Source organism: Zonotrichia albicollis, chromosome 3 (genome assembly GCF_047830755.1).
Source record: "Zonotrichia albicollis isolate bZonAlb1 chromosome 3, bZonAlb1.hap1, whole genome shotgun sequence".
Lineage (NCBI taxonomy): Eukaryota > Metazoa > Chordata > Aves > Passeriformes > Passerellidae > Zonotrichia > Zonotrichia albicollis.
In genome coordinates this window covers 35503187-35529346 of record NC_133821.1, presented here as the reverse complement: position 1 = coordinate 35529346, position 26160 = coordinate 35503187, and the positions used below count along the sequence as shown (strand labels likewise).

General features: G+C 36.6%; 1 protein-coding gene across 8 annotated transcripts in view; it reads right to left on the bottom strand.

Annotated features, from left to right (window-relative positions):
- Window positions 1-26160, bottom strand: part of MTA3 (metastasis associated 1 family member 3) — a 139310-nt gene that overhangs the window by 94470 nt on the left and 18680 nt on the right. For all 8 annotated transcript variants that reach the window (XM_074537164.1, XM_074537165.1, XM_074537163.1 and 5 more), the window contains exons 4-6: window positions 20950-21076; window positions 7975-8038; window positions 6835-6952 (exon numbers count right to left, since the gene is read on the bottom strand). In XM_074537164.1, the coding sequence (XP_074393265.1) occupies window positions 6835-6952; window positions 7975-8038; window positions 20950-21076 (309 nt within the window). The remainder of the gene's footprint in view (window positions 1-6834; window positions 6953-7974; window positions 8039-20949; window positions 21077-26160) is intronic.

The following is a 26160-nucleotide window of genomic DNA, read 5'->3' as shown; positions in this document are numbered from 1 at the left end:
ATTCCTCTCCTGCATGTCTTAGCAGGGGGTACTCCTCTTCCTTGCCCACTCCACACTCTTCGTATTGCTTTAAACGGCCAGAGAAACCCCAATTGTGTCAGATCCCCGCTCCATAAAGAATTCCCTAAGGTCTCCATTCAAACCCAGATGCAAGAGATAAGCGGCACTGGGCTGGCAACAGAACTGCAGCCGGGAGGGGACCATTAGCATGAGAGCCTAAGATCTCCCCTCCAGGCTATGGAAACAGGAACTCGCAAACAGCCCGGAATTGGGCACTCAATTAGGACCAGCAGCCAGTTCCCAGACAAACCTTTACACCCCATCATACTTGTCAATGCCTTGCTGCTTGGTTCCTGCCCCACACCTCTGCACAGCAACGGAGAACTCATTTCCCAAGTGAAGGCCAACCCCTGGTGCATCCACCGCCCCATGGTCCCTGTCTGACCCGGCTCCGCTGTGCCAGGCAGGGCTGGCTCTGCTGACCCGCAGCGCGCCCAGAGCAGGCACCGGAGCCCAGGGAGCTGCTGCAGCCAGGCACTGAAGGCAGCGAACACTGCCAGCAGACACTGCCCTGTTGGAGCCCTAGCTGCTGAAATTTCTAACTTTCTGCACTGATCCCCAAGAAAACACTGCATTTAACCTTAAACCATAAAGTTTCCAAAATTGAATGATAAAACTGAGATTATGGGTGTGTAGTTTGAATAGAAGTGTATAACATCACATAGTAAAAAAAGAGTTTAAAGTTTTAAAATATAGTAATCTATATAAAATAAGATAGAAGTTTTAAAGCAGAAGCTATTCCTCCTTTACCTTTTTTACTTTCTTCATGAGCTTAAGTAGTATTGTATAATTTAATAAATCCACATTACAAGTCACAAACAGTTTTAAATTAAAAATAATTTAAGTATGTCCTCTTAATTAAACAATTTATCCTTAAAAAAACCTTATAAAAAGAGAACTACAACTCCATTTTATAATTTATTAATAAAACACTATATAACTCACAATTATAAGACTACAATAGAAATAAAAACTATAAACAACTAATTCCAAACAAAAGTACCATCTCATACATTTAATCCAAACCTCAACAAAGAAAACAAAAAAAAAAAAAACCAACAAAAAAACCCCAAAACCAAACAAACAAACAAAAAAAAAAGAAACAAAAAAAAAGTCCCCAAAACCCCCAAAAAACAAACAAAAAAACCAGACCACACATACCAAACAAAAAATCCACACTTAGTGGTGGATTGGCATATAACAATTACTAAAAATATAACCAAACACAAAATAAAATAAAAAAATTCATAGTTAAATAATCTGTTTATTTAACTAAACGTCCCACCATTATAAAAAAAAAACCTGTTAAAAATAAACACTTCCCCTGCTCAGATAACTATGCATGTGGCTGGCTGGGGATGCTGCCCAGGGGAACACCAGACCCCAGTGCTGGCTGGCACCCCCTCCCCGCCTGCCAGCACCACAGGACTTGACCACAGAGCTGCTTCTCTCAGCCCCTTCATTCCCAAATAAATTTCCTATACTTATGGAGAACAATTATACACTGCGCACAGCAACGAGCTCCTTGAGTTTGGCCTAGAATCTTTTTCAGATTTCTACAGGATCTCAGGAATACAGCAGCTACCAATAGAGATACATGAGCTCAAACCTAGTTTTGTTATACCTAGGGTGTGAAGGAGGGAATGGGAGCTAAAGAAAAACGTGGGCAACTAAGCACAGTGAAGGCTCACAGCCATGCTAGCCAAATCAATCAAAATTGCAACCAAGACACAGTGGTCAACAGGCTTTTTATAAAGAAAAATCCTGAAGTACTAAAAAAGGATCATAGAGGTTCATGAGGAAGCTCAAGATGACAGCCTACTGGATTTCTAATAGGCTTTAAACAAATTTTAAGAAAACTAGCAAACCCCAAGTGACAAGATTTCTGCAGGGAGAAACAGCTGACGGTCTGATTCACATGGTCCTTCCTCGCTGCTGGGCTGTTTTTTTGAAAATCTTGATTTCAACACTTAAACATCTTACATTGCCTAGCACCACACTGTTCTACCACATCCTGGTAAACAAAATCAAATACAACATCAGAAAATTTATTTTGATAAATCACTTTTTTGAAAAAAACACAGGAAACTTATTCCAAATTGTAATAATTTTCTCAAAAATACAATTGTTTGGTTGGGATATTTTTTGTCAGAGAATTATTGCAGACAGCTTCACAAGACTTACATATCATGCTTATAATGCAGTCATGATAAAATTTTTTGTTAGATTTGTTTAGAAAATATCCTTTGCTTTGTAAGTTTTAACAGAGATTTGACAGAGAGAAGACCTTTTTTTTTTTACTTGGTTGCAGCCTTTCCAGTTGATTCACAACACCATGAATGAATGACAGTAAGCATTACTTAAGAAATTACTGATTTGGCCAATGAGGTTACTGTAAACAATTGGCTTCCTTATTTGCAACATGACTTCAATTGTGTTTGTTTAGCTAAGCTGTCATGCATTTTATTTTGTGTAAATCCATTTAAATGTGTGACAGCTGCAGTTAGGCCTATGAGGGCATGCATGAGGCAGAAAAAGCAGCACAGGCATGTGACAGGAAAAACAATGCATTAGAAGCACTCCGACAGAGCAAAAAAATTTCCCATTTCTCCCATTCTTAAGCATTATCCTACTTCATATAAACTCTACCCCTAATGCCATGCTAGCACTTTGTCTCTCTCATTCTCTGCTTTTTTAGCCAACCATGTAAAACAAACTGTCACGGCATCAGTTATTGCACTGCATGAGACACTGGTTGAAATGCCAGAATTTTAAAAACATTTGGATTTTAAAGCTGTGAGACAAGATTCAATGTTATATAAAAGTCTACCAAGAATCTAAACCAGTTTGCCTGGGTGTAATCTCCCTGTACACAAAACATGACTAAATAAAATTTGCTAGTTAAAGGTGACAACAATTTGATCATATTCAGAACAATTTATAAAAGTATGTCTTGTATTAACGAAGTAACAACAATAATAATGACTTGCCTATACCAACACTGCAGAGGGTTTTGTTCTGCTTGTTTAGGGCTTTTAGCTTTGCTTATTGAAGTTACTAGTCACAGATTTTACAGGTTGTTGATCAAATACTGCAGGTGAGTGCACTATACAGTAGCTTCTGGCCATCACTTGCAGAGAACCAGACACCTCCCTCCTGTACTGAGGAGGAAACGACACTCCTTGCCCAAATTCATGCTCTTGATTCTCAGAGATAAACCTTTTTATTCTTGCTCTGCACACAGGAGAAGAATGTCACCCCACAGTGGAAAGAGATGTGGAAACAAGCTGCTACATCCACAGGATAAGCCACTGGAGAATGTGTTGTTCAAACAAAGAAAGGGCATTCTTCAGTACCCTGCTAGGCAGAATTTCAGTCAATGCTGTAGAACCCTCTCCTCTCTATCAGCATATTTAAAGCAACTAAAAAGACTCAAAATCTCCAAACTAGAGTATAGACAGACTGTAACACTTGGCACTGGGGGGACAAAAGACTTCACACAAGCAGAAAATCATTCAAATCTGACAACTTTTACTCCCAAGTTTTAGTCCCAAGAACGGTGTCAACAAAAGTCAGAAGAGACTGTGGAAAGAAATCTGCTCTGGTCTTTCTCCAAAGTCACAGTCTTCACCAAATGTGTGATCTAAATGATTTAGCTACATCATTACAAACAAAAGTGGCATGGATTTACAAGGCTTATGCATTTTCAACCAAATTTAAACATTGTTTACATTTGTTTACTGCAGTTGTGAAAGGATTTATGATTTAACATATCCTAAAGTGGAAAAACAGACAACAGCTGAATCTGGAAGACTTTATCAAGCATCTTGATTTTAATAAATCTTTCAGTCTTTTGAAAGTAAATCCTCTTTTTGTTTCAAAAATTAAAGAGCAATATAAATTTATCCAATACACCTCTGGGGCAGGGATAAGCAGGTATGCTGCATTATCCAAAGTTGGACCTAATCACCTGGGTTTGCAGTACATTTCACTCAAGGATGCAAAAATGGCATCATCAATGCAAGGAAAAAAATCTATTCCTACAAAAAATCACACATAGTTGTCCAATAGGCACAAAAAAAAAATCAAAACAAACACACCATAGTCTATTTAGATAAAACATAAGTTATCACAATATGGAGAAAGTACAAGCAGTTTGAATTTTTAATCTACTAGAATTCATCACTGGATTTACAACTAATTAATTTCATGTTTGTAGAATTTCTTTTTACTTTTCAGCCATGTTGTGACTGGTCTTCTGAAAGCTAATCTAATCCGTCTTTAGTCATTTGAATTGGATTTATATGCCCGTAACTTTGAAAATAAAACAACTGATGGTGTGTGAATCTTGGATTTGTTTATCTTTTTGTTTGTTTGTTTGGGGGATTTTCTGTGAATATAAAATATGCCTACCAACTACCTTCAAAGAAGTATTCTTCCTTTAGCTTAAAGAACAAGTTTTATGTGTGAACAAATTCAGAAATGCTTTTTATTTGATATAATCTAAGAATACTATTACTAGATGATATAAACTCTGACTTTTCTCAACTGAGAAGATGTTACCTAAACTCTCTCTTTTAAGTTCAGGTGACAGTTCTACACTTCTAAAGAGTTACCCATTAGAACATTACAATTTGGAGACAGAGATCACTAGCCACTTTTATCATTACAGGCTGAAAAACGTACATAAAGACAAAAAATCTTTACAGAATCCCATAGTTTCCAAATATAACTTTTCTAATCTAGTTATTTTAAACATTGTTTAGATTTGTTTTTATGAAAGAAAAGGCTTGACAGCAAATGGATTAACTTCCAGGCTGTCAGCTTATATAAAGATACAGCAACAGCTGAATCTCTTTTTACTCCTAGGTCAGAGGGCTATGGAAACATTTAGAATAAAATCAGTCCAAACTAACATAATTTAGATATTTTGATCCTCCCAAAACTGAGCTCTTTTTCCCACCAGCCACTTGAAATAGGTGCAGCTTAATCCAACCCAACTGCTCAAGTGCTCCGTGTACCAACAGATCCTTGGTTTGTGGGCAGTCTCGTGCTTCTCTCTCGGATGGATTTATCATTTCCTACTGAAGGCAGCCAGAAGACTGCACCACTTATTGCATTTTGGGGGTTAGTGGGGTGTGAGGAAAAGAAGACAGTAACACACAATGAAATCCTATTTTCATGATGTACAAGAGAGATTATCTACTCATTTTAACTAAACCAAGGACTTAACTCAAAATGTTAAGCTCCAGAAGAACTTCGTAACTTCAGTTTAAATGAATATGGATTTTAACTTCAGAAAAAATCAAATAAGTAAAATTTGAACAGGAAAAGTTTCCTTTGTATTTAATATTCACTATTTCATAATTAACCTCTGTCTTTAGAAACTTAAGTAAGAAGAATTCAGTAGAAAAATACTTCCTGGCTGGCAGACAACCCTAGATTATCCTAAAAACCCTACAGTTCAACCAGGTACTTGGGAATCAGATCAGAACTTCCCAGTTGCCTCTCACACACATGGAGATAGCCATTTTCACATGGGCCCTCTGGCAAGCTTTGCTCCTGAGCATATGAACTTCTACAGGACTATTTTTTCCCTATGGCAGGTACATTTTTCAGCAAGAATAGCAGTGGATCATAATCTATTCATAAACCTGTTCTGAAACAAGTCTGTACATTTTATAAACAAACCTGAAGTGACTTCCTATAGTCCATTTCTGGTTATTAAATGAAAAGTCAGAATAACAATGCAGGTGATCTGTTAAATGGCATTCATTGTAAAATAATCAGCCACTTGCCAGAAATCAAATTATTCTTGTTTCATACATTTATTAAATAAGGTCTGTAGAAATTAGAAATAATAGGGAGGTTTGTTCAAGTAAAAGTATAGCAGCAAAAATAAAGTAGATTATGATGAATAGAAAATATAACATTTAAGGTTACAAATATATTTATTTGGGGCATTCAGAACTCCTTGGACTTACTGCAAGTCATGCTCTTCTCACATAATCCTTTCTTTTTAAAGAAGAAATACCATGACTCTTAAAAACAGTATCTAAATCTAGATACTTCCAAAGAAACATTTTTCTTTTTTTAAAATTTAATTAGCAAATATGCTTGTAAACATGACAAGACACAGTTACTCATGCTTCTTAAATATGATACAAATCATAAATAATTATTTTACTTGAAATTTTATTTAAAATAATAGTTCTATGTTGCAAAAGAGGCATATGTAGTTGTGTTAGGTTATAAATAAATAATATGAAATTTAAAAAACATCAGTGATTTTAAAGCTATGCCAAGGTAAGAAAGAGTTGTTTCAATCCTGCTACAAAAGAGACAAGATGCTTTAAAAAAGGCAATATTTTGAAATAAGACACAAATACCTGATTTCTCTATGCATTGTCTGCTTTAAAAGGGAAAGAAGAAATATCTTTTCCACTTGTTTTACTACAGCGTCAATATTTAATAGATGGGTTGGTCCTTAAAATCTTTACTCAATGCAGCCTATATTAAATAACTAACCAGAGCATATAATTAAATAAACAAATATAAAATGCCTATGCACAGACTGGAAATTAACATATTTTCAACAGCTATTCAAGCATCCTTTCTTTCTCCATAAAATCTACTGGTGTTCATAAATTTTCTCAGACCTACCATCTTACTTTGTCTGCCTCTGTGCATTAGATTAGTTCAGAAAGTCAACATGAGCAATAAGGCAATATGACAACTTTTATTTTTTTCATTACTCAGAGATCAAGTATTTACCTTCCACAAGCATGTCTGGCACATCTGCTTGATATCTAGGCCCCACTCTGATTTCTCCCTTGTCTGCTAAAAGTGTTTTCAATGATGGATCATATACCAGTGAATAAAAAAAGGTATCCTAAAAAAAAGGAGACATGTTTGCAACAGTATAATAATTTTTAAAATTAGGTTTGCAAATTTGTAACACCTTCCATTTGGAAATTGGCATACTTGACAGAACACAGGTTTGGTACATAAATCTTCATTCTATATAATACAGATGTTTGATGAACGCTTTTAAAAGGATAATGAAGACTTCTCTCATTGTTAGGACTTACTTCAGAACAGAGCACTAATGAAAAGATCCATACACAAAAATATATCAATGGATTTGAAGAGCATTGATGTTAAATGCTTACTGAATTTAACAAGTTTGCACTCATAGGTATCTCAACCATACTGACTTTCCATTATAAATTAATCTCAAAATAAATAAAACACTCTTTGTAAACCCTTCTCAGGCACTAAAACTGCATCGGTAAATGTGGTATAGTCACATAAGTATAGGCCAAGTCCTGCTTTTTAAAATATTTTTACTGATTATCAGTGGTTTGGTGTAGAAATTTCAAAATAAAGACATGCTAATTTCAGTTAGAAAACATTGTCTTCCTGATGTTATATTAAGACACTCCAAAGAAAAATATGTTTATTTTAAAGGTATTTTGCAATCTTTCAAATTCTTGGGGAATTTTCTTCCTCTCTGGTAAAGCTAAGCATCCTCAGTATCTTCCAGAGGGTGACGAGGAGATACTTTCCATACGATAAAAGGAAAAAATAAGGAGGAAAAAAAAGCACCATGTGATTTCCTCCTTCAGTATCTGCTACAGGAAAACATCTCTATATTTTCAACTGTAAGATGCCATATTAATTATTTCAAGTTAATTTTCTAAATACAAACAGATTCATAATAAACCTATCATTTCAGTGTGTCAAATAAATTTTTATCAAATAATATTGTTTAAATCAGTGTTGTGAACAACATAATTTTTTTAACATATCATCCAAGGTGTGATTTTCAAAGTATTGTTTGCCCATTTGTTAAAAATACAGAAAGAAAAATAAACTTATCCTAATATTTACTTGAACAGAAATCACAATTACCTCTTTCTCCAGGTATGACAGCACAGATTCTGTCTCATTCAGAAGTGCAACACTGCATTTTCCCCTACACAAACATAAGCAAGAATAGCAACTTTGTTAAAAGTTCAAATTTCAAGTAGTTACTTACAAGAGAACAATCTAGATATATTTTAAACTTCCACACTAAAAATAGAAAAACATGAAAATATTTAAAAACTAATATTGCCATACTTAATTAATACTAAAATTCATATAAAAGCAACAAAACAAATGGCTGTACTGAACCAAGCATTCAAATACATTGGAATTCCATCAAACTGGGAAATAATTTCAGTAATGGAAAGGCAAAAGAAGAGAAGAGGTACAATGGCAAACAATAAATGCACACACAATTAACTGAGAGGCCTGGATTATAGAAACATCACCTCCAAGTGATTTATCTCCAGTAAGTTCAGTGTATAATTTGAAAAAATAAACCTCAAACTGGAAAGAATATAAGTCTTTACTCTTCAGGCTGTAAAAACAAAGCACTTTTCTCTTTTGAATGGAAGCATTTTTAATAATGAATCATGGAATTCTATTAGTTTCTTCTCTGCCCACATTAAAATGCTGACGACCACATTTCTGTGCAGGCTCCTGTTGCCCAGCAGTGGTACAGACCTGCCCACTGTAACATAAGCAGTCAATGCAATGGGACTGGGAAACCAACACCCTCCTCCCCTTCTCATCCCATCTCCCCCAGCATTGTCTTGCCTCAAATTTCTCTATCTCCAAATTCTCCACAAGTAACCTGCAGAATGATTTTCAAAAAATAATATTTTAAAGAAGCACTCACGGATATGGATGAAAAATGCTGAGTGTGCTGAATCACCTTGCTAGCAACTCGCATTTTTATGGTATAATTTACAACTGAACTACCATTTTATAGATACACATATACGTATGTATGTGTGTGTGTGTGTATATATATATATATATACACACATATATATACACATATATATGAAGATCTATTTATTACCCCTTACACACAGCACCTTGTATTTCATGCACCAAAGTTTTACTAATTTTAGTTGGTATTTGCCAGGAAGTTCGTGTGGCCTTATACATCCAGCTACAGGAAATGTGCCCAGAACACCCACCTCCCATCTACCCTCAAGGAACAGACCAGAACACAAATAGAGAAACTCGTTTGCAGAGACCTTTTTGATTTTAAGATAACACCAAAATGTGTATTGTAAAGTTATTCTGTCAAGGAGAGCTGACTCTAAGCTCAACCAGAGGCATTCGAAGCCAATTGCTAATAGGCGATAATTAAGTGAACATACCCAGCTAATGTCTTATTCATTGCCACTGCACATCCTGGGAAAGGGGGGTAAGCCACAACTTACTGTCCTGAATTTCTCCTCATTGTCATATCTGTCAGGAGAACCACACCATCCAGGAAAAACGGGAAGAAGAGGAAGAAAATCTGACCAAAATACACAACAAGTGAGGAAAATTCTCCTGCAGCAGAGAAGTAGGAAACCTTCCAGACACCCGATCATGTCCTTTTTTGAAGGTTTAAGCTTTCAGCCTTTATAATTCCCGAGTGTTCACTTCCAAAAATTAATTGTGTTATAGCATGAAGTCAGTTTTCCAACTTTATTTTAATATTTTATTTTGTTTTTTAGTGTAAAGAGCTAACCAGGAGTTCACCTTTCCAGTCTGGTTCTATTCCATACAGCTCCAGTGTGGCCCCTCTCTCCATTAGAGCCTGCCCTTATTTAACTTCAATTACCACAGACGCATTCATTGCTCCACTGCCATGGTGACTGCAAAAGTATTTTATTGACCAACCTCATCTTTGATTGCTGGTCTGCTAAGAAATTCATTTTATTTCATTAAGATCCAAGATTAGTCCCCGCAGCATGTCTTCTCAATGAGTGAGGTGCTATTTGATGCTAAATTTCTTCATACAGCACTCGAACCATCTAATGGCTGGAGTCACACAGAGGTAACATTTTAAATGCATATATGACCTCTTGCATGGACTTGTGTCTTAATGTAGACAGCACTAGAACTACAGTAGACACTAAAATAAAAAACAACAACAAAACTCATGTTTGAAAACAGATGAATTACAGAAGTCTTTCTACTTTTAATTTTCTATATTTCAGTTACCCATTACTGTAATCTAGAAATCTGAAATACCTAACATAAGTGATTTAGAATCTTGACCAAATTGATAAAAGCCTACTAATTATATAACCTCTCCTCTCCCATCAGAGGAAAAGCTTCTCTGTATAGTCGCAAGAACTCTACTGGATCGAACTGAGCATCTAGCTCATTGCAGCACAAACACTGGGCACGCCTCAATCATGGATGCTAAGGTAAGAACTTAAGTGAATATTGATTTGTAGTAATATGCACCTTAATATTCTCCACTGCACTTTTCACCCATTCTTCAATACTAATAATCAAACACCCTGGAGAAAAAGTTAATGTCATTTAAACCACATTACAAGGCAACTTGGGAGTTAGTTTTTTATGGGATGTATCTGAGAACCCTTAGTTTCTTTGGATTTAAAAATATTTTCCTCCTTACAGTGTTCTGGAGCTTTATTCCTTAATGTTTTAAATTAGGATAATTGAGAAATATAGAGCTATATCAAATAAAAAATGAATATAACAGCACGCAGTCTGACTCTTCCAAACTAGACAAAGAAAGGGGGAGCTAGCTACCTACAAAAATAAATTAGAATGTATGCTGCATTTAGCAGATTATAAAATCAGTTACACACCAAAATAAAATTATTCTTTCAGATATCCTACTGTCTTTACATTTTGAGTATTATTTACTCAATGAATGTCACACATTCATTGTTCTGTTGGAGTCTCCTGCCTAAAATGCATCATTAAACTGAACTTGGCTAAAAATTACAAAGAATTGCCCAGTTTTAAAAAAATACACAAACAAAGAGTTATCTACTATTTTTCCATATATGAAACCTTCCTCCTCTTATGTAACTCTGATTCCCTGATTTAAGCTGTATTTCTCCAACAAGTAGCGTTCCTGGCTTAACTGGCATCATCAAGGTGAATTATTAGTTAACAGGATCAGAAGGTCTCAATATTACGATGATTGATCTTATGTCTCCAAATGTCTGATTTTGACCTTCTTCTCAAATTAAAAATATTCAAAAAATTGGTTTTTACATCCTACAGAATTAGGCAAAATTTATCTTGTAGGAGTGTTGAGGGAAAGTTTAAACAACCTCAGCAATGCACAAATAACAGTAACCAAAAAAAGTAAGTTAGCTTTTATGTCTTCATTTAAACTTGATTTTGATGAGATTAAGTTGTGCCTTCAGAATCCTTTTTGCTCTTAGATTTACTTCATATTTAAACTGGTCACAAATAAAGGGTTGTTCCATCAAGCTGACAAGAATGCCAACAAAACTTATTATATAATTAAATCAGCCAGCAACAAAAAGTAATTTAGAGGTCTTGCAGTAAAAGGAGACAATAAAACTCGCCTGTAAATATATGCTCATGTTATTGCCAGCTTCTATCATATAAACCACTTAGGATTCAGCTTCTTCTCCTGTCCTGATAACCAGAGCCACAACTCATAACTTTCTTCTTTAAAGCATTAATCATGTGAAAGCTCTTTTCACATGCTACACCTTCCTTCACTCTCATTTGTTTTGTCTGCTTGTAATTTTTTTCCTGTATGTTCCAGGTGACTTTACCAGTGAGTGGACAATTTCTGATCATTTACACCCCTCTGCTAAGGGATGGCTGACAATCTATTTTTCCACACCTATGGCCTACTTCCATACCTCAGGGAAGCCCTTCTGTTACAATACAGAAATGAGATTCACACTCTCTCCAGAAAAAAAAAACAAAACAAACAAACAAAAAAAAAAAACCCAAAACATTTTAGTTCTAAAGTGCCTTAATGATTTTGTAGGAAAGGATTTCTACAACAGCCCTAGCAGAAACCCAGAACCATACAGTCCCAAAACTAAAATTCTAACCATTGACAGCCAAAACCTCAAAGCACAGAGACACTGATAAGGATTATAAGGAAATGGCAAGAAATACCAGTTATCATGGTACATAGAAGTCTCATTGAGGGGAACATAAGGATTTGCTCCCCCTCCCCACCACCCTTGTTTTATGGAACTATTTTTTCTGGGATGGGTGGGAGGCTGTTTACTGTGGAACAAAGAAAAGGAGAATTAAATTCTAAGAAATAAGTGACAGGTTTTTTGTGAGGCACTCATAGGTCAGACTGTCTTGGACAAGTCAATATGGAGCTCATGAAAATCAACACTCTGTGTGAGATGTCAGTTACCATACCAGCCCTGAAGGACAGATTTCACAGACAGTAAGCAGAGGTAAGACCCAAGAGATCTCAAAAACTAAAGGTAAAAACATGCCATGTTTCAGTGAGACCCAAGAGAGGAATGAAAACCATATAGGAACTTACTTCAGACAACAATGTGACAACAATCAGTATTTAGATGAGAGAAGGATAAGACTGACCTTAGTAAACTAGTACAATGAAGACAAAATATGATGACAACCAGCTCAAGAGTTTAAGTTGCAAGAAAAAAATTTGTACCAAGCTTATTATACCAGACAATGTTATCAAAAGATCTCAATAAAGTCTGGTTAAACAACCTACAACAAAACACCAAATTGCCCAAAAGATCGAATGAAATGCCTTCTTGTTTGCACTGCTAGGCAATTGCTCTTTAACGAGCTTTTTCTTAAAGTAATCAAAAATATAGATTAAAACCTTTATGAAAATTTTAAAAAGCTGATGCAAACACTTATATTTTACAACTATCAAAATTAATCAAAATCAATGGCAACTGCCTCATCATTTCAGCCTTCACTTATATACCAAGGGAAGCTTCTACAGTTCCAGTTCTGCTGCTCTTGCAGGCTATTTCTTCATGTTTTCACCAGATGAGTAAGACAGCCCATGAGACACAAGCTTTTAAAAATAGAGATTTTTTGGAAGAGAAGGTATGCAAAATAAAAAAAAAAATTACAGAAAGAAAACACAAGAAACAAAATACCTGCTGCCTTTTAACTAGTATGAATGATAAGACAGGAAAAGGCACCTTCATGGCTTCAGTACCATGCCAACAAAATCTCCTGTTGGAATGTAGATGTAGCCTGGGTGACAATGCAGTGCAAGAACTCCCAGAACTCATTGCTCTGGGTTCCCACCAAGTCAATGAAACTTTATATGCATTGCTTATTCAGATACAACCTCAAGAAAAAAAAAAAAAAACACATGTGCAGGCACAACCCCAGAGACTTAGAAATAACAATTATCAATTGCCCTCCAGAAAACAACAGAATTATTTTGGATAATTTTGTACAGATATATACCAATTGTATCTTGACGATCTGCATCAAGAAATGTTACTGTCTCAGTAGACATTTGGAACACAGAAGCATGAGTCACTAGCTAGACAGTCTGAGAATAAAATAAGAAAGAATATTAGGAAATATTATGCTGGTGAGAAACATTTGATTTGATTTTAACATATGCTGTTACTTCAATGGCAATCAAAGATTAAACTCCAATGAAGGTACATAATGAAGAGGGATAGAAAGGAGCAGGTGCAGGAATAGAACTCCAGAGAGATCTTTCGCACATCCAGCATAAAGAGAGAAAAAGGGGAGAAAAGACAGTGAATTAAGGAGGAGAGAGCTACCTGAAATAACAACACTTTTTTCTCTGAGCTGTCTTAAATGAGAAAGTGTTCTGAAGATTTCCAAACACCCACTTTGAGCCAAGTCTTGATCCCTTACAAGCAGCCTACACTGCAATGCTGATCACCAAACCACAGAGGGGGAACTGCAGAGTCCAAAGAGCTTCTACTAATTACATGAAATTGATTCCCCAGTCACAGCAAGCCAGTACTAAGAGTACTTGTGCATTTTACTTTGAAGCACGATTTAAGGGGCACAGAATGTGCTGACAGACTCATACCAATGTCTTTATAGCAAATTTCAAGTTCCCAAGACTGCAAAGAGAATAACTGGGGAGCAAGCTACTGCATAACACTAAAAACAAACAAAAATCATCATGGTGATTTAAACTTGTAATAGATCCCTAACTACAATCAGACTTTTAAAATATTCAATCATTATCTAGAATTGACAAAAAACATCTGCATTGAATTGATTTATAATTAATTGGCTCGAGTCTGTCTCTGTCCATTTATAGAGCCATCTCAAACACGAGGAAGAAAACCTAAACAAAAATTTGATAGGCGACTACTACTGGGATCTGTGCCTCTGACAAAGTAATACCAACCTTCCAAAGAATACAAGATTGTGTATCTGTGGCCAAAAGATAAATCAATAAATTTGGTATTATCTGATTAACACACACTTGATCAAATAAAATCAAAAACAGAATGCACAGCAAACTAATATATGCACATCTAAATGTACTAGTAAATGCCTGGCATTTAAACATGTGCATAGATCATATGGATGGATGGCTCAGGATTTTGATACTGCATGTGGCTTTTAGTCAAAAACTCCAGAGTTTTAATTTTAATTTGAGCTGGAGTACTAATTTTGTGCACTCCAAATTGGTAGGATTTACAGACAGTCTCCCGAAGCAATCGTGCCCAACTGACATGGATTTAAAAGTAATAAAAGGTAAATATTTTCTAAACGTGGCCACCGTAAAACTACATATTTTGATATCTCTAAACAAGCATAACTGTAGATGTACTTTCTGTAAACTGCACTGTTGCAAACTCAAGTGATTGATATTTTCTCTCTAGGGATTAATTTATGCTAAAATGTAAAAGAATTGTTGCCTTTTAGCACAGCAGCAGTGATGCACATGAACTGAACAAAACCACAGGAAGCTGGTTAGGAATGATTTTCCATACATTGATTAAACCATTTAGGTTGGAGAACACCGTTAAAATCATCAAGCCCATTACAAGCTGCCCAGCTCAGAAGCAACACACATCACTCCAAGCAACTGAAAATAAAAGTTTTGCATCTTATGAAAGGCTCCTACTTGGTAATTATGTCACTACAGAGAAATATGTACTGATTTTCAGATATTCATGTTACAGTTTTCCACTGATAAATACACCTTTTCTTACACTGTTTCTGGTACTGGTTATTGACCACATATGAAAACAGGATTCTGTCCTGAACTGAATTTTTATTTTAATTAAGGTAACAATAATTTAAATTTTACTGGAAAAGAAAAAAAGAAGAGAATAGTCAGACATGTTTCAAAAGTCCCTTTGTTAAGCAAGGTATTCTTCCCATCTGGAATGAGTTTATTTGGAGCAATCTAAATGATTAGGTAAGCACATGCCTATGCAAAACAAATTCACACCTTATCCTGTCTGATTATGCCAGAAAATAATCAGGCTTATAAGGATCATTGTAAGCTTTTAAAAAGTAGGTAAAATTCGTATATATACTCACACACCCTATACACAGAAACTTCTAGTTTGCCAGGAATGCAAAAACTAGAAATCCCAAGGTAATACCACTAAATGATAAAGGTCCCAGTCTTGAGAAGTAACACTATAAAATGACCTGCCACATCTGTCTTGAGCTTCAGAGCATTCGTTGTGTTTTGAGTTAAGGAATCCCACATTCAGAAAAAAAGGATTTCTCTACACCTTAGTTGTATCACACAACTTTCTTTTTTGCTGTTCTTTCTTCCGCATGACCTCATCAGGACCCACTAATATTGATACTTGAAACAACTGAGTCATTTATAACACATCTAAAGAGCACCACAAGGTTACAGTTTGTAAGCATGACATATTCATATAAACTTCATGTTCTTAAGCTACTTTTTATTCCACGTCTACAAAGTGGTACCAATCAAAGTTTCTTTAGTCTACCCAAGAGCAAGGGTACTATTTAAAAACCAAAAAAACCCCCCACCAAAATAACAAAAAAAACAAATAAACAATTAAAATTTAACAAAACACCAAACGGAAAAAAAAATTCATGCAGTGTTCTGAATTCCATTAATGTTCAGAATAATGTCAAAAGAGGGAAACCAAGATCCTTATAGACTGGTACTTCAGAAGTTTAAGCACACTTTTTTTGTACATTTACATGTAAAAATATCCAGACAGTACAAATTGCTTAATAAAAATTGAAGAAGTCTTCTCATGATCTGACTGTTTGGATGCTCTTTAACATCACATATGCACAGGCACATTCTCCCCAGTCATATTAATCAGCTTTTAATAAAACTATCTTACGCAATCACAGTTTTTAAAAGGCTCATGAAAACTTTTCTGTGCTGGAACAGAAGTAATAAACCAAGCCATTACCACCTTAGGATACTTTTGAGGGCTCTTTTCTTGGTTTTGCCTTTTGTTTGTCAGTTTTTAAAGTAAAGGATGTGCAACAATATCTTAGAATCAATGCTCAGAATGTTTGTCTTCCATAGGTGCATACAAAACTTGAATTTGCTGTTTATGTCAAGCAACAAATACAATCCTCTAAAAAACCTAATAAACACTTAGTTTATCCAATTGCAGATTGAATAAACACTCCCCATTAAAGATTAGGGTGTAAATTTACTGCAGTTGTTTGAACAAACCCCATCATAACAAATATCTATATAATGTACTGATATCCTACATATGTAAATTAAAATGCAAGAAAAATAATATTATTTTCTTTTTTTTTTTTTCCTGAAGGGAGTGGAGGTTTTTATTGCTGTATAAAGCATCCCAAAAGATTCCCACCTTCTTTTATTATGACATCTGAGAATGCCTGGCTTATTTATACTTTCCAAACACTTAAAATATAATCATCATCACCTACATAAAAACTCCCCAATCCCAAGACTGGAACACCAAATAAGCAAACCAGATATAAGCAAAGATATTGAAATGGTAAGATGAACCTTGATGTATAAATAAATTCTTCTACACCGTTCATAAGAAATATTTAACTTTAGAGCAATTACAAATTAACTTAGACAACAATGCATTTTTTACAACAATCTAAACATGTTTAATATCTATTAACACTTGAGAGCTTAAGAACGAAAAAATAAATTTAAAGCTCAAAGCTCATACCAAATGCATCTCCAACAAGATAACCACCAGCAGATTTTTATACAAGAACCCACTTTTAACACATGCTAAGCTTTATGGTGAATTCTGCAACACTGGCAGATAATTTCAACTTTGTGACACCTTTCACCATTCTTCACCCTGTAACTTTTCATGCCTTTCCAAAATGCTCTATTTGGTAATGCTCAAGCCTCTCTGGGCTGCTCAGAGGAGCCACCTGCACCGACCCTGGGGGCACTCCCTGTGCGACATTAATGAAGGAGAGCTGCACAGAGAGTCCGGCGGGCAGGACAGCTGTGACAAGGACACTGGGATTACAGAGCCTGGCAAAACTGCATCTGCAGCACGCAGGGATTAGGCAGGAAGGAGATAATCCACTGGAGGGGTGTTACTGCCTGCACACATAGGAGCAGACAGAGGAGGCAATAATTTCACTTGTAACCTGACAAGTAGGCGGGAAGGTAACCAGCCTTGTCTTTGATCCCCAGACTGAAACGTGAGCTTGCTCTGTGCCACACACCATGACTCCAGAGCAAGCAGGTAATTCCACCTTCTATACACATTCCACTGCAAGAGCCCTGTCCACAATGAACCATTGCCACACTTAATTACTACACTACCCACTTCTAATTATTTTCTAAATCTGGCTCTCCAGGGGTTTTTTAATGCCAAAACTTTTGCTGCTCCCTGAAATGGCACAGTGACAACTAATTTAAAGGGGCAACAAAATGAAGTCTAAAAAACCTCAGCATTTCTAACAAAGCAAATTACATATCAAAACAGTTACATATAATGTATATGTAACAAAAAAATACCAGAATGCCGGATAAAACACTATTTCACTAATACAAAAGCAAACTGATTACAACAGAATTATTCAAAACCCAGAGCCAGATCAAAAAGCTCCAGAATTAGGCATGCACATCAAAGAAATCTAACCCAATAAATTACTGCAAGGTAGTTACTCTGGAGCTTCAACTATGAAGTAACAGCAACAGGTGTATAAATGAGATATCACTATATTTGGAATTGTGAACTACAACAAAAGCAACCTTAGTGACAGTAGCAGTAATTTCCTCTACCCTTCAGTTTGAAAAAAGGTAAACTTAAGAAAAGAAGAAAGACAAAACAAAAGCAGTAAAATCTTATACATAAATGTTTTATTTATACTAAATAAAAACATACTAAGTAAAATTCTTCTACTCCTTCAATTTCAACAAAAATACAGTTAGTCTCATATACTTTTCTTGGTTGAAGATGTCAGGAAAAGCCCAAGATCTGTAGCTGTCAAAAACCTCCTCCATTCTCTTAAAATCAACTTGAATTTTCTCCTTTTCCTTCCAGAGGGGTTGAGGTTTTGTGCTGTTACTCTGGATAGAACTGATTTCCAACCTCCTATCTCCACTCTATACCATTGTACCATTTACTCCTGTAAATCCAATTTCTCTTAAGGGCTAAAACTCTAAGTGCTTAGAGCAAAGGCCAACGTCATGGAGCTACCCTGGCTTTGACTGCACAAATATCCCCTAGCTTTCTATATGGAGGCAACTGACTTGGTAGGCCAGTGACAGCAGAGAATGTCATTGAACCTGACTTCAGCAAGGCCTGCAGTGTCCTTCAAGAGGATTGGAAACATACGGACTAGACAAGTAGACAATAAGCTTGGAAAAAACCACCAGACTGGAAAGGTTGTGGTGAGTGATACAAAGTCCAGCAGGCAGCTGGTTACTGGGGGTATCCCCCAGTTGGTGACCCTGGGAAAAAATACACTTTCAACATGTCTTCAGCTGATATTAAATTAGATTTGTTCAGTCTTCAGGTATGACAACTAAAGGGAGAAATTCTGCTGCTTTGTCCAATTAGCTAATGCAAAGATAGATAACTAAAATGGCACCAAGCTCCTTTCAGAGAAGTAGTGATAGGACACAAGGTAGTAGACAAAGTTTCAATAAGTGAAATGCAAAATAGATGGCAGGGGAAAAAAAAATCATAACAGACATCAAACACCAAACAGGCACACAGAGAAGCTGTGATATCAGCATCCTTGAGTATTCTGGAGTACTGATGGAAGAAAGCTAGAGGAGTGCCACTTCCTCAATATTTCTATCCTCTTTAGAGGATCAGCTAATTATTAAAAGTTAAAAAAACTACTGAGAATCACAGAACGTGAACACAGGTAAGTTAAAGACCTAAGTAAGGAACACCAGGAATACCTTATAGTGTATTTGCTTTGTTTCTTTTTAAAACAGTTTTAAAACATTGAAACATCAAGCTTGTTCCAGAATTTGTCTGCTAAAGGTCTTAGTAACACGTGACAGCACAGTCCTACAACATTCATCTGTTCTGAAAAGTAGATGCAAGTCATCACTCTGCTTTTGCCTGCTGTGCTGTGTGGCATGTACGATGAATTCACGTGTTTTTCTGCCTTCTTTGTGAACTATGTACTGGAGAACCTCTATTGTATTTGCTCCCTGAATTGTGAGGTGAGAAGACATTTACAATACTTCTTCTATGTAATCTTCCATCTGCAAGGAGAATACCTTATTTCAATATCTAAATGTCAAAGTAAGTAAAAGAAACTGCACAGGATTATTATCTCCATGCTATAGTTGGAGCAGCAGAAAATTGACAGTTAAATGACTTTCTCAAAGTCAGAAGAAGGAGCTGAATAAAGCACAAGAAATTAATACAAAAATTTCCAACTTCCAGTTTTTGTGTTGTCAGCAAGAGAGATAAGCAACCTCTCATCCCTGTGGTGTCCAGTGACAGGACCCATTCAGGAATGGCCTGAATTGTGTCAAGAGAAGTTTAGGTTGGATGTTAGAAAAAGGTTTTTACACAGAGGATGGCTGGGCACTTGAGCAGGCTTCCCAGGGCAGTGCTCACAGCACCAGGCCTGACAGACTTCAAAAAGCATTTGGACAATGCTCTCAGGCACATGGTGGGATTCTTGGAGATGGCGCTGTGCCGGACCAGAAGCTGGACTCAGTGATGTTTGTGGGTCCATTTCAACACAGAATATTCCATGATTTTGTGATTTGCCAATAAGATAGAAAATAAATATAAACATACAATGTGCTTCTCCTGTTGGACAATATGTACCTCTTTTTTTGGCAGCTTCTAGACACTTATGGTCTGAAATAGCTGGGGGAAGATAGATGTAATAAGAAAATGAAAACTCCTCAAGAATGCGAGAATGCATTTTTTCACACTAAGTTAGACTCCCCCCATCACTGTGCTGTTTCTTTTCCATTTCTAGATTCATCATCTCCTCATTCCAACACAAAAGAAAGGTTTTCTGACTGCTAAATAGAAGCTGATGTGAGCACCTACATCATTTACAGAAAGAAGTTGACAAACACTTTTTGAGCTTTAGCAAGTCTCTTCCTACATTAGCATTAAAGGCAATTTAAAACAACACTTGAAATGCTTCTGTAACATTTAGACAAACTCAGTCATGACTTCTTCACATTTAGTGAAGATGGGGTAATTTTAATTTTACATGCATGCAGCCCTAAACTGCAGATCTGACCAATGAGTCACTGCCTCCGTTCCAAACCCATCTGCTGTTTTCCAGACCAGACAAAATGGTCAAGCTTCCTTTGGCCAGCAGAATATCTAAAGAAATTAGCTCTTCAAAACATAACACTGACTTTCCACTGAAGTATCAACTCATGCTATCAATTGGCAAGCTAGAGCGCTGACATTCTTGTCCCTTCTAAGGCTCAAACATCAAGCAACAGAAGGAAAAAACAAAGGTGCTTCCAAAGCAGTTCATGGGATAACCTGGCCCAACTCAGCTAAGATCAGTGACACCTTTTTGCAAGGCTGTAGCAGTCCAGCAGATGGGCTATGGGCAGGCAATCCACCCAGATAAATTGTATTTACTACTTCTTACCTGATATGCGTTGCGGGTAGGGACTCATACTGGCGAGAAAGGAAAAGCTCTCTGTGCTTCAACTGATGTTTCTGTTTATCAGTCAAATCAACCTCAATTGTAGTTTCAGACTCTTCTTCAACTTCTTCTGCAGAGAAGCAGAGCGTAGGTCGAAATTAACTGTGTTGCATAACATCATTGCAGCCATTTCATTTGACATCCCCCCCACCCCTTAGCAACCTCCTTTAGTATTTCAAAGAAAAGATGAGTTTAACAAGACTACAGTTTATGTAACTTGACAGAATGTTAAGTATTTTGAATTATACTCTTCTACTTCAACCCTTTAAAAAATCATGCTCCTTTCCTCTGTACTACGCATTGATGTCTTTCACACTGTTTAAGAACAATCCTGTCAACATTACTCATTCTTTTTTCATCTTCTTTCCTCTGTTTTTTTTTTCTCTTGCTTGCTGACCAGTTTTGGGCTTGACTTTCTCTTGCCAATATTACCAGTACTAAAACTTTTACAGAAGTCCCAGAGAAAAGCACACTTTCTATGAACTGAAATTTACTAAAGATAATTGAAGTCCGCAAAATCAGTCTATGAAAACTGAAAAAGTCTAATGCCTTCCACTATGCTAACCACCTTCCATACTGACAACAAATGCAGTGAATTTGCATATTTAAATAAGATTTAAAGTTGTTTCTCTTTTAAGCAAGACAGGAACAAATAAAAGCAGACACTAGAAAGAGTCACATATAGAATTGAAAGGCAATGCTCCCAGTGCTTGCTAACATGTCACACAATGGCAGGCTCTCCAAAAGACCTACCCTGGGATGCTGATGGCTTAAATCTGCCTTCCTAGTGGATTTTTGGGATATGTGGAACTTGAATCTGTACTTCCTCCAGCTTCCCAAAAAGGGCAAAAAGTCTGTCTGAATAATGGATGCAAAAATACAGACCCTTTAAAAACTTCTTTAAGATTTGGTAACTTTCTACCTGATAAATTATCCATCATCTGCAAAGTCAAGTGTAGTTTACAAAATGTTTCTCACAAAATCAACAACAGAACCTCAGCATGAGATAGTATTTAATGTAACTACCTACAACAGAGGACCTCACCCTCTCTACTAATAATAACCATTTTTACAACCAACCTACAAAGACTATTTCAAATTGAAGCCTGCCTGCATCCTCATAGCAACCACAGTTCTCTCCAAATGCAACACTACTACTTTTTTTAATCATGCCTGTGTGTAGTTCATTTCACTTCTAATAGTTCTTTTCATAAAAGTGATGTAACAACATACCCTGGTATAACCAACTTCTTCAAACCCAATTCCACTTTAAGTCTATGTTGCTGTAGACACCCCCATCCCCTTCCCTGTTTTGGCATGTTTTGTGGAGAAAGACAGCAAGAAAACAAAAATGAAAACAAGAATTTCATCCATCTCACTTGACAACCCACAGCCTCACCAGGCATATGTACAGGTCCAAGTCAAACTATAACTCAATTCAGAATTATTTTGGCATCTATAATACTGAAAATAAATAAATCTTAAATCTATGCCAAGGTGAAGCATTTTTTAATTAGGCAAATAGTTAATTAAAAATAGAAATTCATGTTAAAAAGTTTATGGATTTGCTGGTTTTGTCTGGGATAGGGTAATTTTTTTCAGAGTGGCTGGTACAGGGCTGTGTTTGGATTTGTTGATAACACAGGGATGTTTTTGTTAGTGTTGAGCAGAGCTTACCCAGAGCCGAGGCCATTTCTGCTCCTCACCCCATAAACGAGGAGGCTGGGGAGGCACAAGGAGCTGGGAGGGGACACAGCCAGGACAGCTGACCCAGGGGATACCACATGGCATCAGGACCAGCATATAAAGCTGGTCCCCTGAGGGCACAGAAGAGGGAAAGGGGGACATTTGGACTGGTGATGTTTTGCTTTCCCAAGTCACTGTTGTGTGTAACAGACCCTGGCTGTCCTGGGGATGGATGAACACCTGCCTACCCATGGGAAGCACGGAATTAATTCTTTGCTGTGTTTGTTAATTCCAATTCTTATCCCACCTGGGGTAGTGAGCCAACAGCTGTGTGGTGTTTTATTGCTAGTTGGGGTTATACCACACTAATATTTCCAGCAATTAATTTCTACAACTGTTTATTACAGTAAGTGACCATTACAAGCCACATTTTGATTGTCAGGTTCAAGCATTAATACTTCTTCCAGTTACCTTGGGTCTGGGGCTTTTTTCCAAAGTAATTTAGGCATCCAAACACAAGTTTGGTCAACATATCAAAAACACCTGACTGCAGATAAGGCATAAAACACAGGACAATATGGGCCATTTTAAAGTTGCTGCAGGAAGCCAGAGATAATATTCCAGAGTTTAAAATGGCTTAAGACACCTATGCTCATCTCAGTATCTTCCTCAAGTAAGAATTTAAATTTAAAAAATTAAGAAGAAAACCCACCACCTTCAAGCAAATTTATTTCACTCATCTTATATAAGCCATGAAAATTTTGATCCAATAGCCTGAAGCTGAAACCAAATGTCTTAGACCCATCTCTTAAAACACTCTGAACCTAAATATGAAACAACATAAATTCTTCTGTTGTATTTTTAGAAATAAAACAGATGTTTTACACAGGATTATCTGACAAGCTAGGTAATAAGTAGAGCACACCATGACCAGACACAGAACAGTTCCATCCGCTCAACACAATTTACCATAAGGAAAATGTTACCATTTCCTGCTTCAGCATTAAGATATAAAACCAATGTTCACAGTAGGATTTAGTAAAACAAGTGATAATTTGTCCCAGCAATTATACAAACCTGTACCAGGAAAGGAAACTAGATAGCATAAAGAAGGGAGGAAGATAAGTTTGCTTGATAGCAACACAAAGAATTCTGCATCTGAAGAAACCTCCAGAGAGCTGCTTTTGAAACAGGTTTTTGCATTTATCGAGCCTTAATACCCATTAGAAGAAAAGTGGTAACAACCTTGCAGAACTTTTAGAGATCTCTTCACATCTTTGACTTGATTTACAGCACATGTGAATTTCATTTGCTGTCCAAGGAGAGAGTATTTCTATCAAAAGGAGTGAAACAGAAGGTACCTACAGGAAATCATAAAGTAGCACCATGCTAAGCACATTTCAGCACTCTGGAAGGGAAGAAAAGCAAAGGCTCAGAGTGAACAAATATTTTTATGTAGCAATATGGTGATGACATACACAGACCTCATTGTTCCATGATTAGAGAGACAAAAAAAAAAACAATTTAAAATTGCTCAGCTAAATATAATTTTGAATCTTAGGTATGACTCCAAAGATTAACACTTCATACAATCACATTTTGAAAATTACACACTTCCCATTAGACCTTGGGCAAAATTAAAGATAATGCTGTTTTGTGGCACTTCTTCCCATTTACAAGAAATATTTCATTATTTAAAGAAAAAAAACTTAGTGAGCAAAAGCAGGCATCTCCAGTGAGTTTTTAAAACTTGTGGTCTATTATATGTGGGCTTTCTAATCATCAGTGGTAAATAATTACTGTGATCCTGAAAATCAGAGTGAGCCGGCAGCGATACTTTCAGGGACAGTACTGCAACTTTCCCATCTGATATAAATGAGACTTAACTGACTCACTTGAGCAATGGAAACCAGAAAGAAACTGTAACACTCACTCATTTCACATATGCATCACGACTTTTAAACAGCATGAACTCTTTTTTCCCCTCTTCCATTTTATTCGTGGGATTTACTGTTAGAAAATTATAATGTGAGAGAGCCTTAGAAGAAGAGAAAACTGTCCATGCCTGTTGTCATCTTATTGCAAGGGTTCCAGACTGTTGTATCCTTATTGCAAAAGTTTCATACCTCCTTGGTGTTTCTCATGGGCAGCTCCTCAGAGCACTGACTCTTTCTGCTTCACAAAGCAGCCATTAACTCCAGTTCCCCTCTCAGCCAGCCACCCCACTCTTTTATAGCACTCTTCCTCTCACTGGTTACAGTTGTGGCCTGTTAAAGTCAGGCCCATTCCTAATCTTCAATAATTGGCCCAGCTGCAACTCCTTACGGGTAAGATTACTTTCTACACTATCTTTATTTTCTTATATTCCATCCCCCTACACATGCCACCTAAACTTTGTACACAGTATCTCTGTTTATAATTACGTGATGAGTCAAGCTTGCAATGAGGAAGAATTGCTTGTTTCTGCAAGTAAAATGAAAATAAACTGAGGGCAAGTCTCTAGAAATATAAGGGCAAGTCTCTAGAAATATAACACTCCCATTTAATAAAAATTTCTTTTCTTAAAGTCCTGAAAGACATTTAAAAGTTTAAATGCAGCTCCAAAAACTGTATGGTTAACCATCAGCTAGCAAAGCAAGGTCAATTCCTTGGATATACTACTCTCTCTTAACTAAATCAAAATAACCCCCCATGTGCTCTCCTTGTGTACTGCAAGAGTAAGAGAGATTAGTTTAAACACTAAAGACTATCTTCAGGGAGAAGTAATTCTTCAGTATTAAAAGAAAGGAGGAAGTTATCCCTTTATTGCCACCAAAATGCTGACAGCACTCTTTTCAGCTAGAGCTGGAATCAGGAAATTCTACCAAAAATCATGGAAACAGAGTAATTCAGGCTGGAAGAGGCCTCAGGAGGTCCCTTAGAAAAACTATACTTCAAAATAGGCTCAGCTGTGAGATCAGTCCCTGGTTCTCAGTAATTGAAAATCTCTGAAGGCAAAAGACCACATAAGCTCTCCATCCCCCAGTAATGGAGAAATTCTACATGTATTTAATTAATCTGGATCACTCCCGTTTCAATTTAGTCACTGCCAAGAGTTCAACTCCATCTCCTGGTCTATAACCCCCATAGGCACTGGGAGTCCACCTCTTCTCCAAATTGAGAAGGATCAATTCCAGATGACTCTCCTAGAAGGGCAAGTGCTCATCATGACGGTTTTTGCTGAATGCATTCCACTTGATAAGCAACTTTCCTTTTATCAGGCACCTAAAACTGGATGCCATAGAATTCGATATAATGCAATGAGCGCTGAATAATCAGGGAGGATAATCTCTTGCCTTGATCGACTGGCTGTGTGCCTGGTGATACAGCCCAGGATACTCTTGGCCAACTCCCTTCCTTGTCAGGGCCTTTCCTGCAGAGCTGCTCCCCCAAGCCCCCCTGCTCTCACTTATGCTCCTGCCAGCAGCT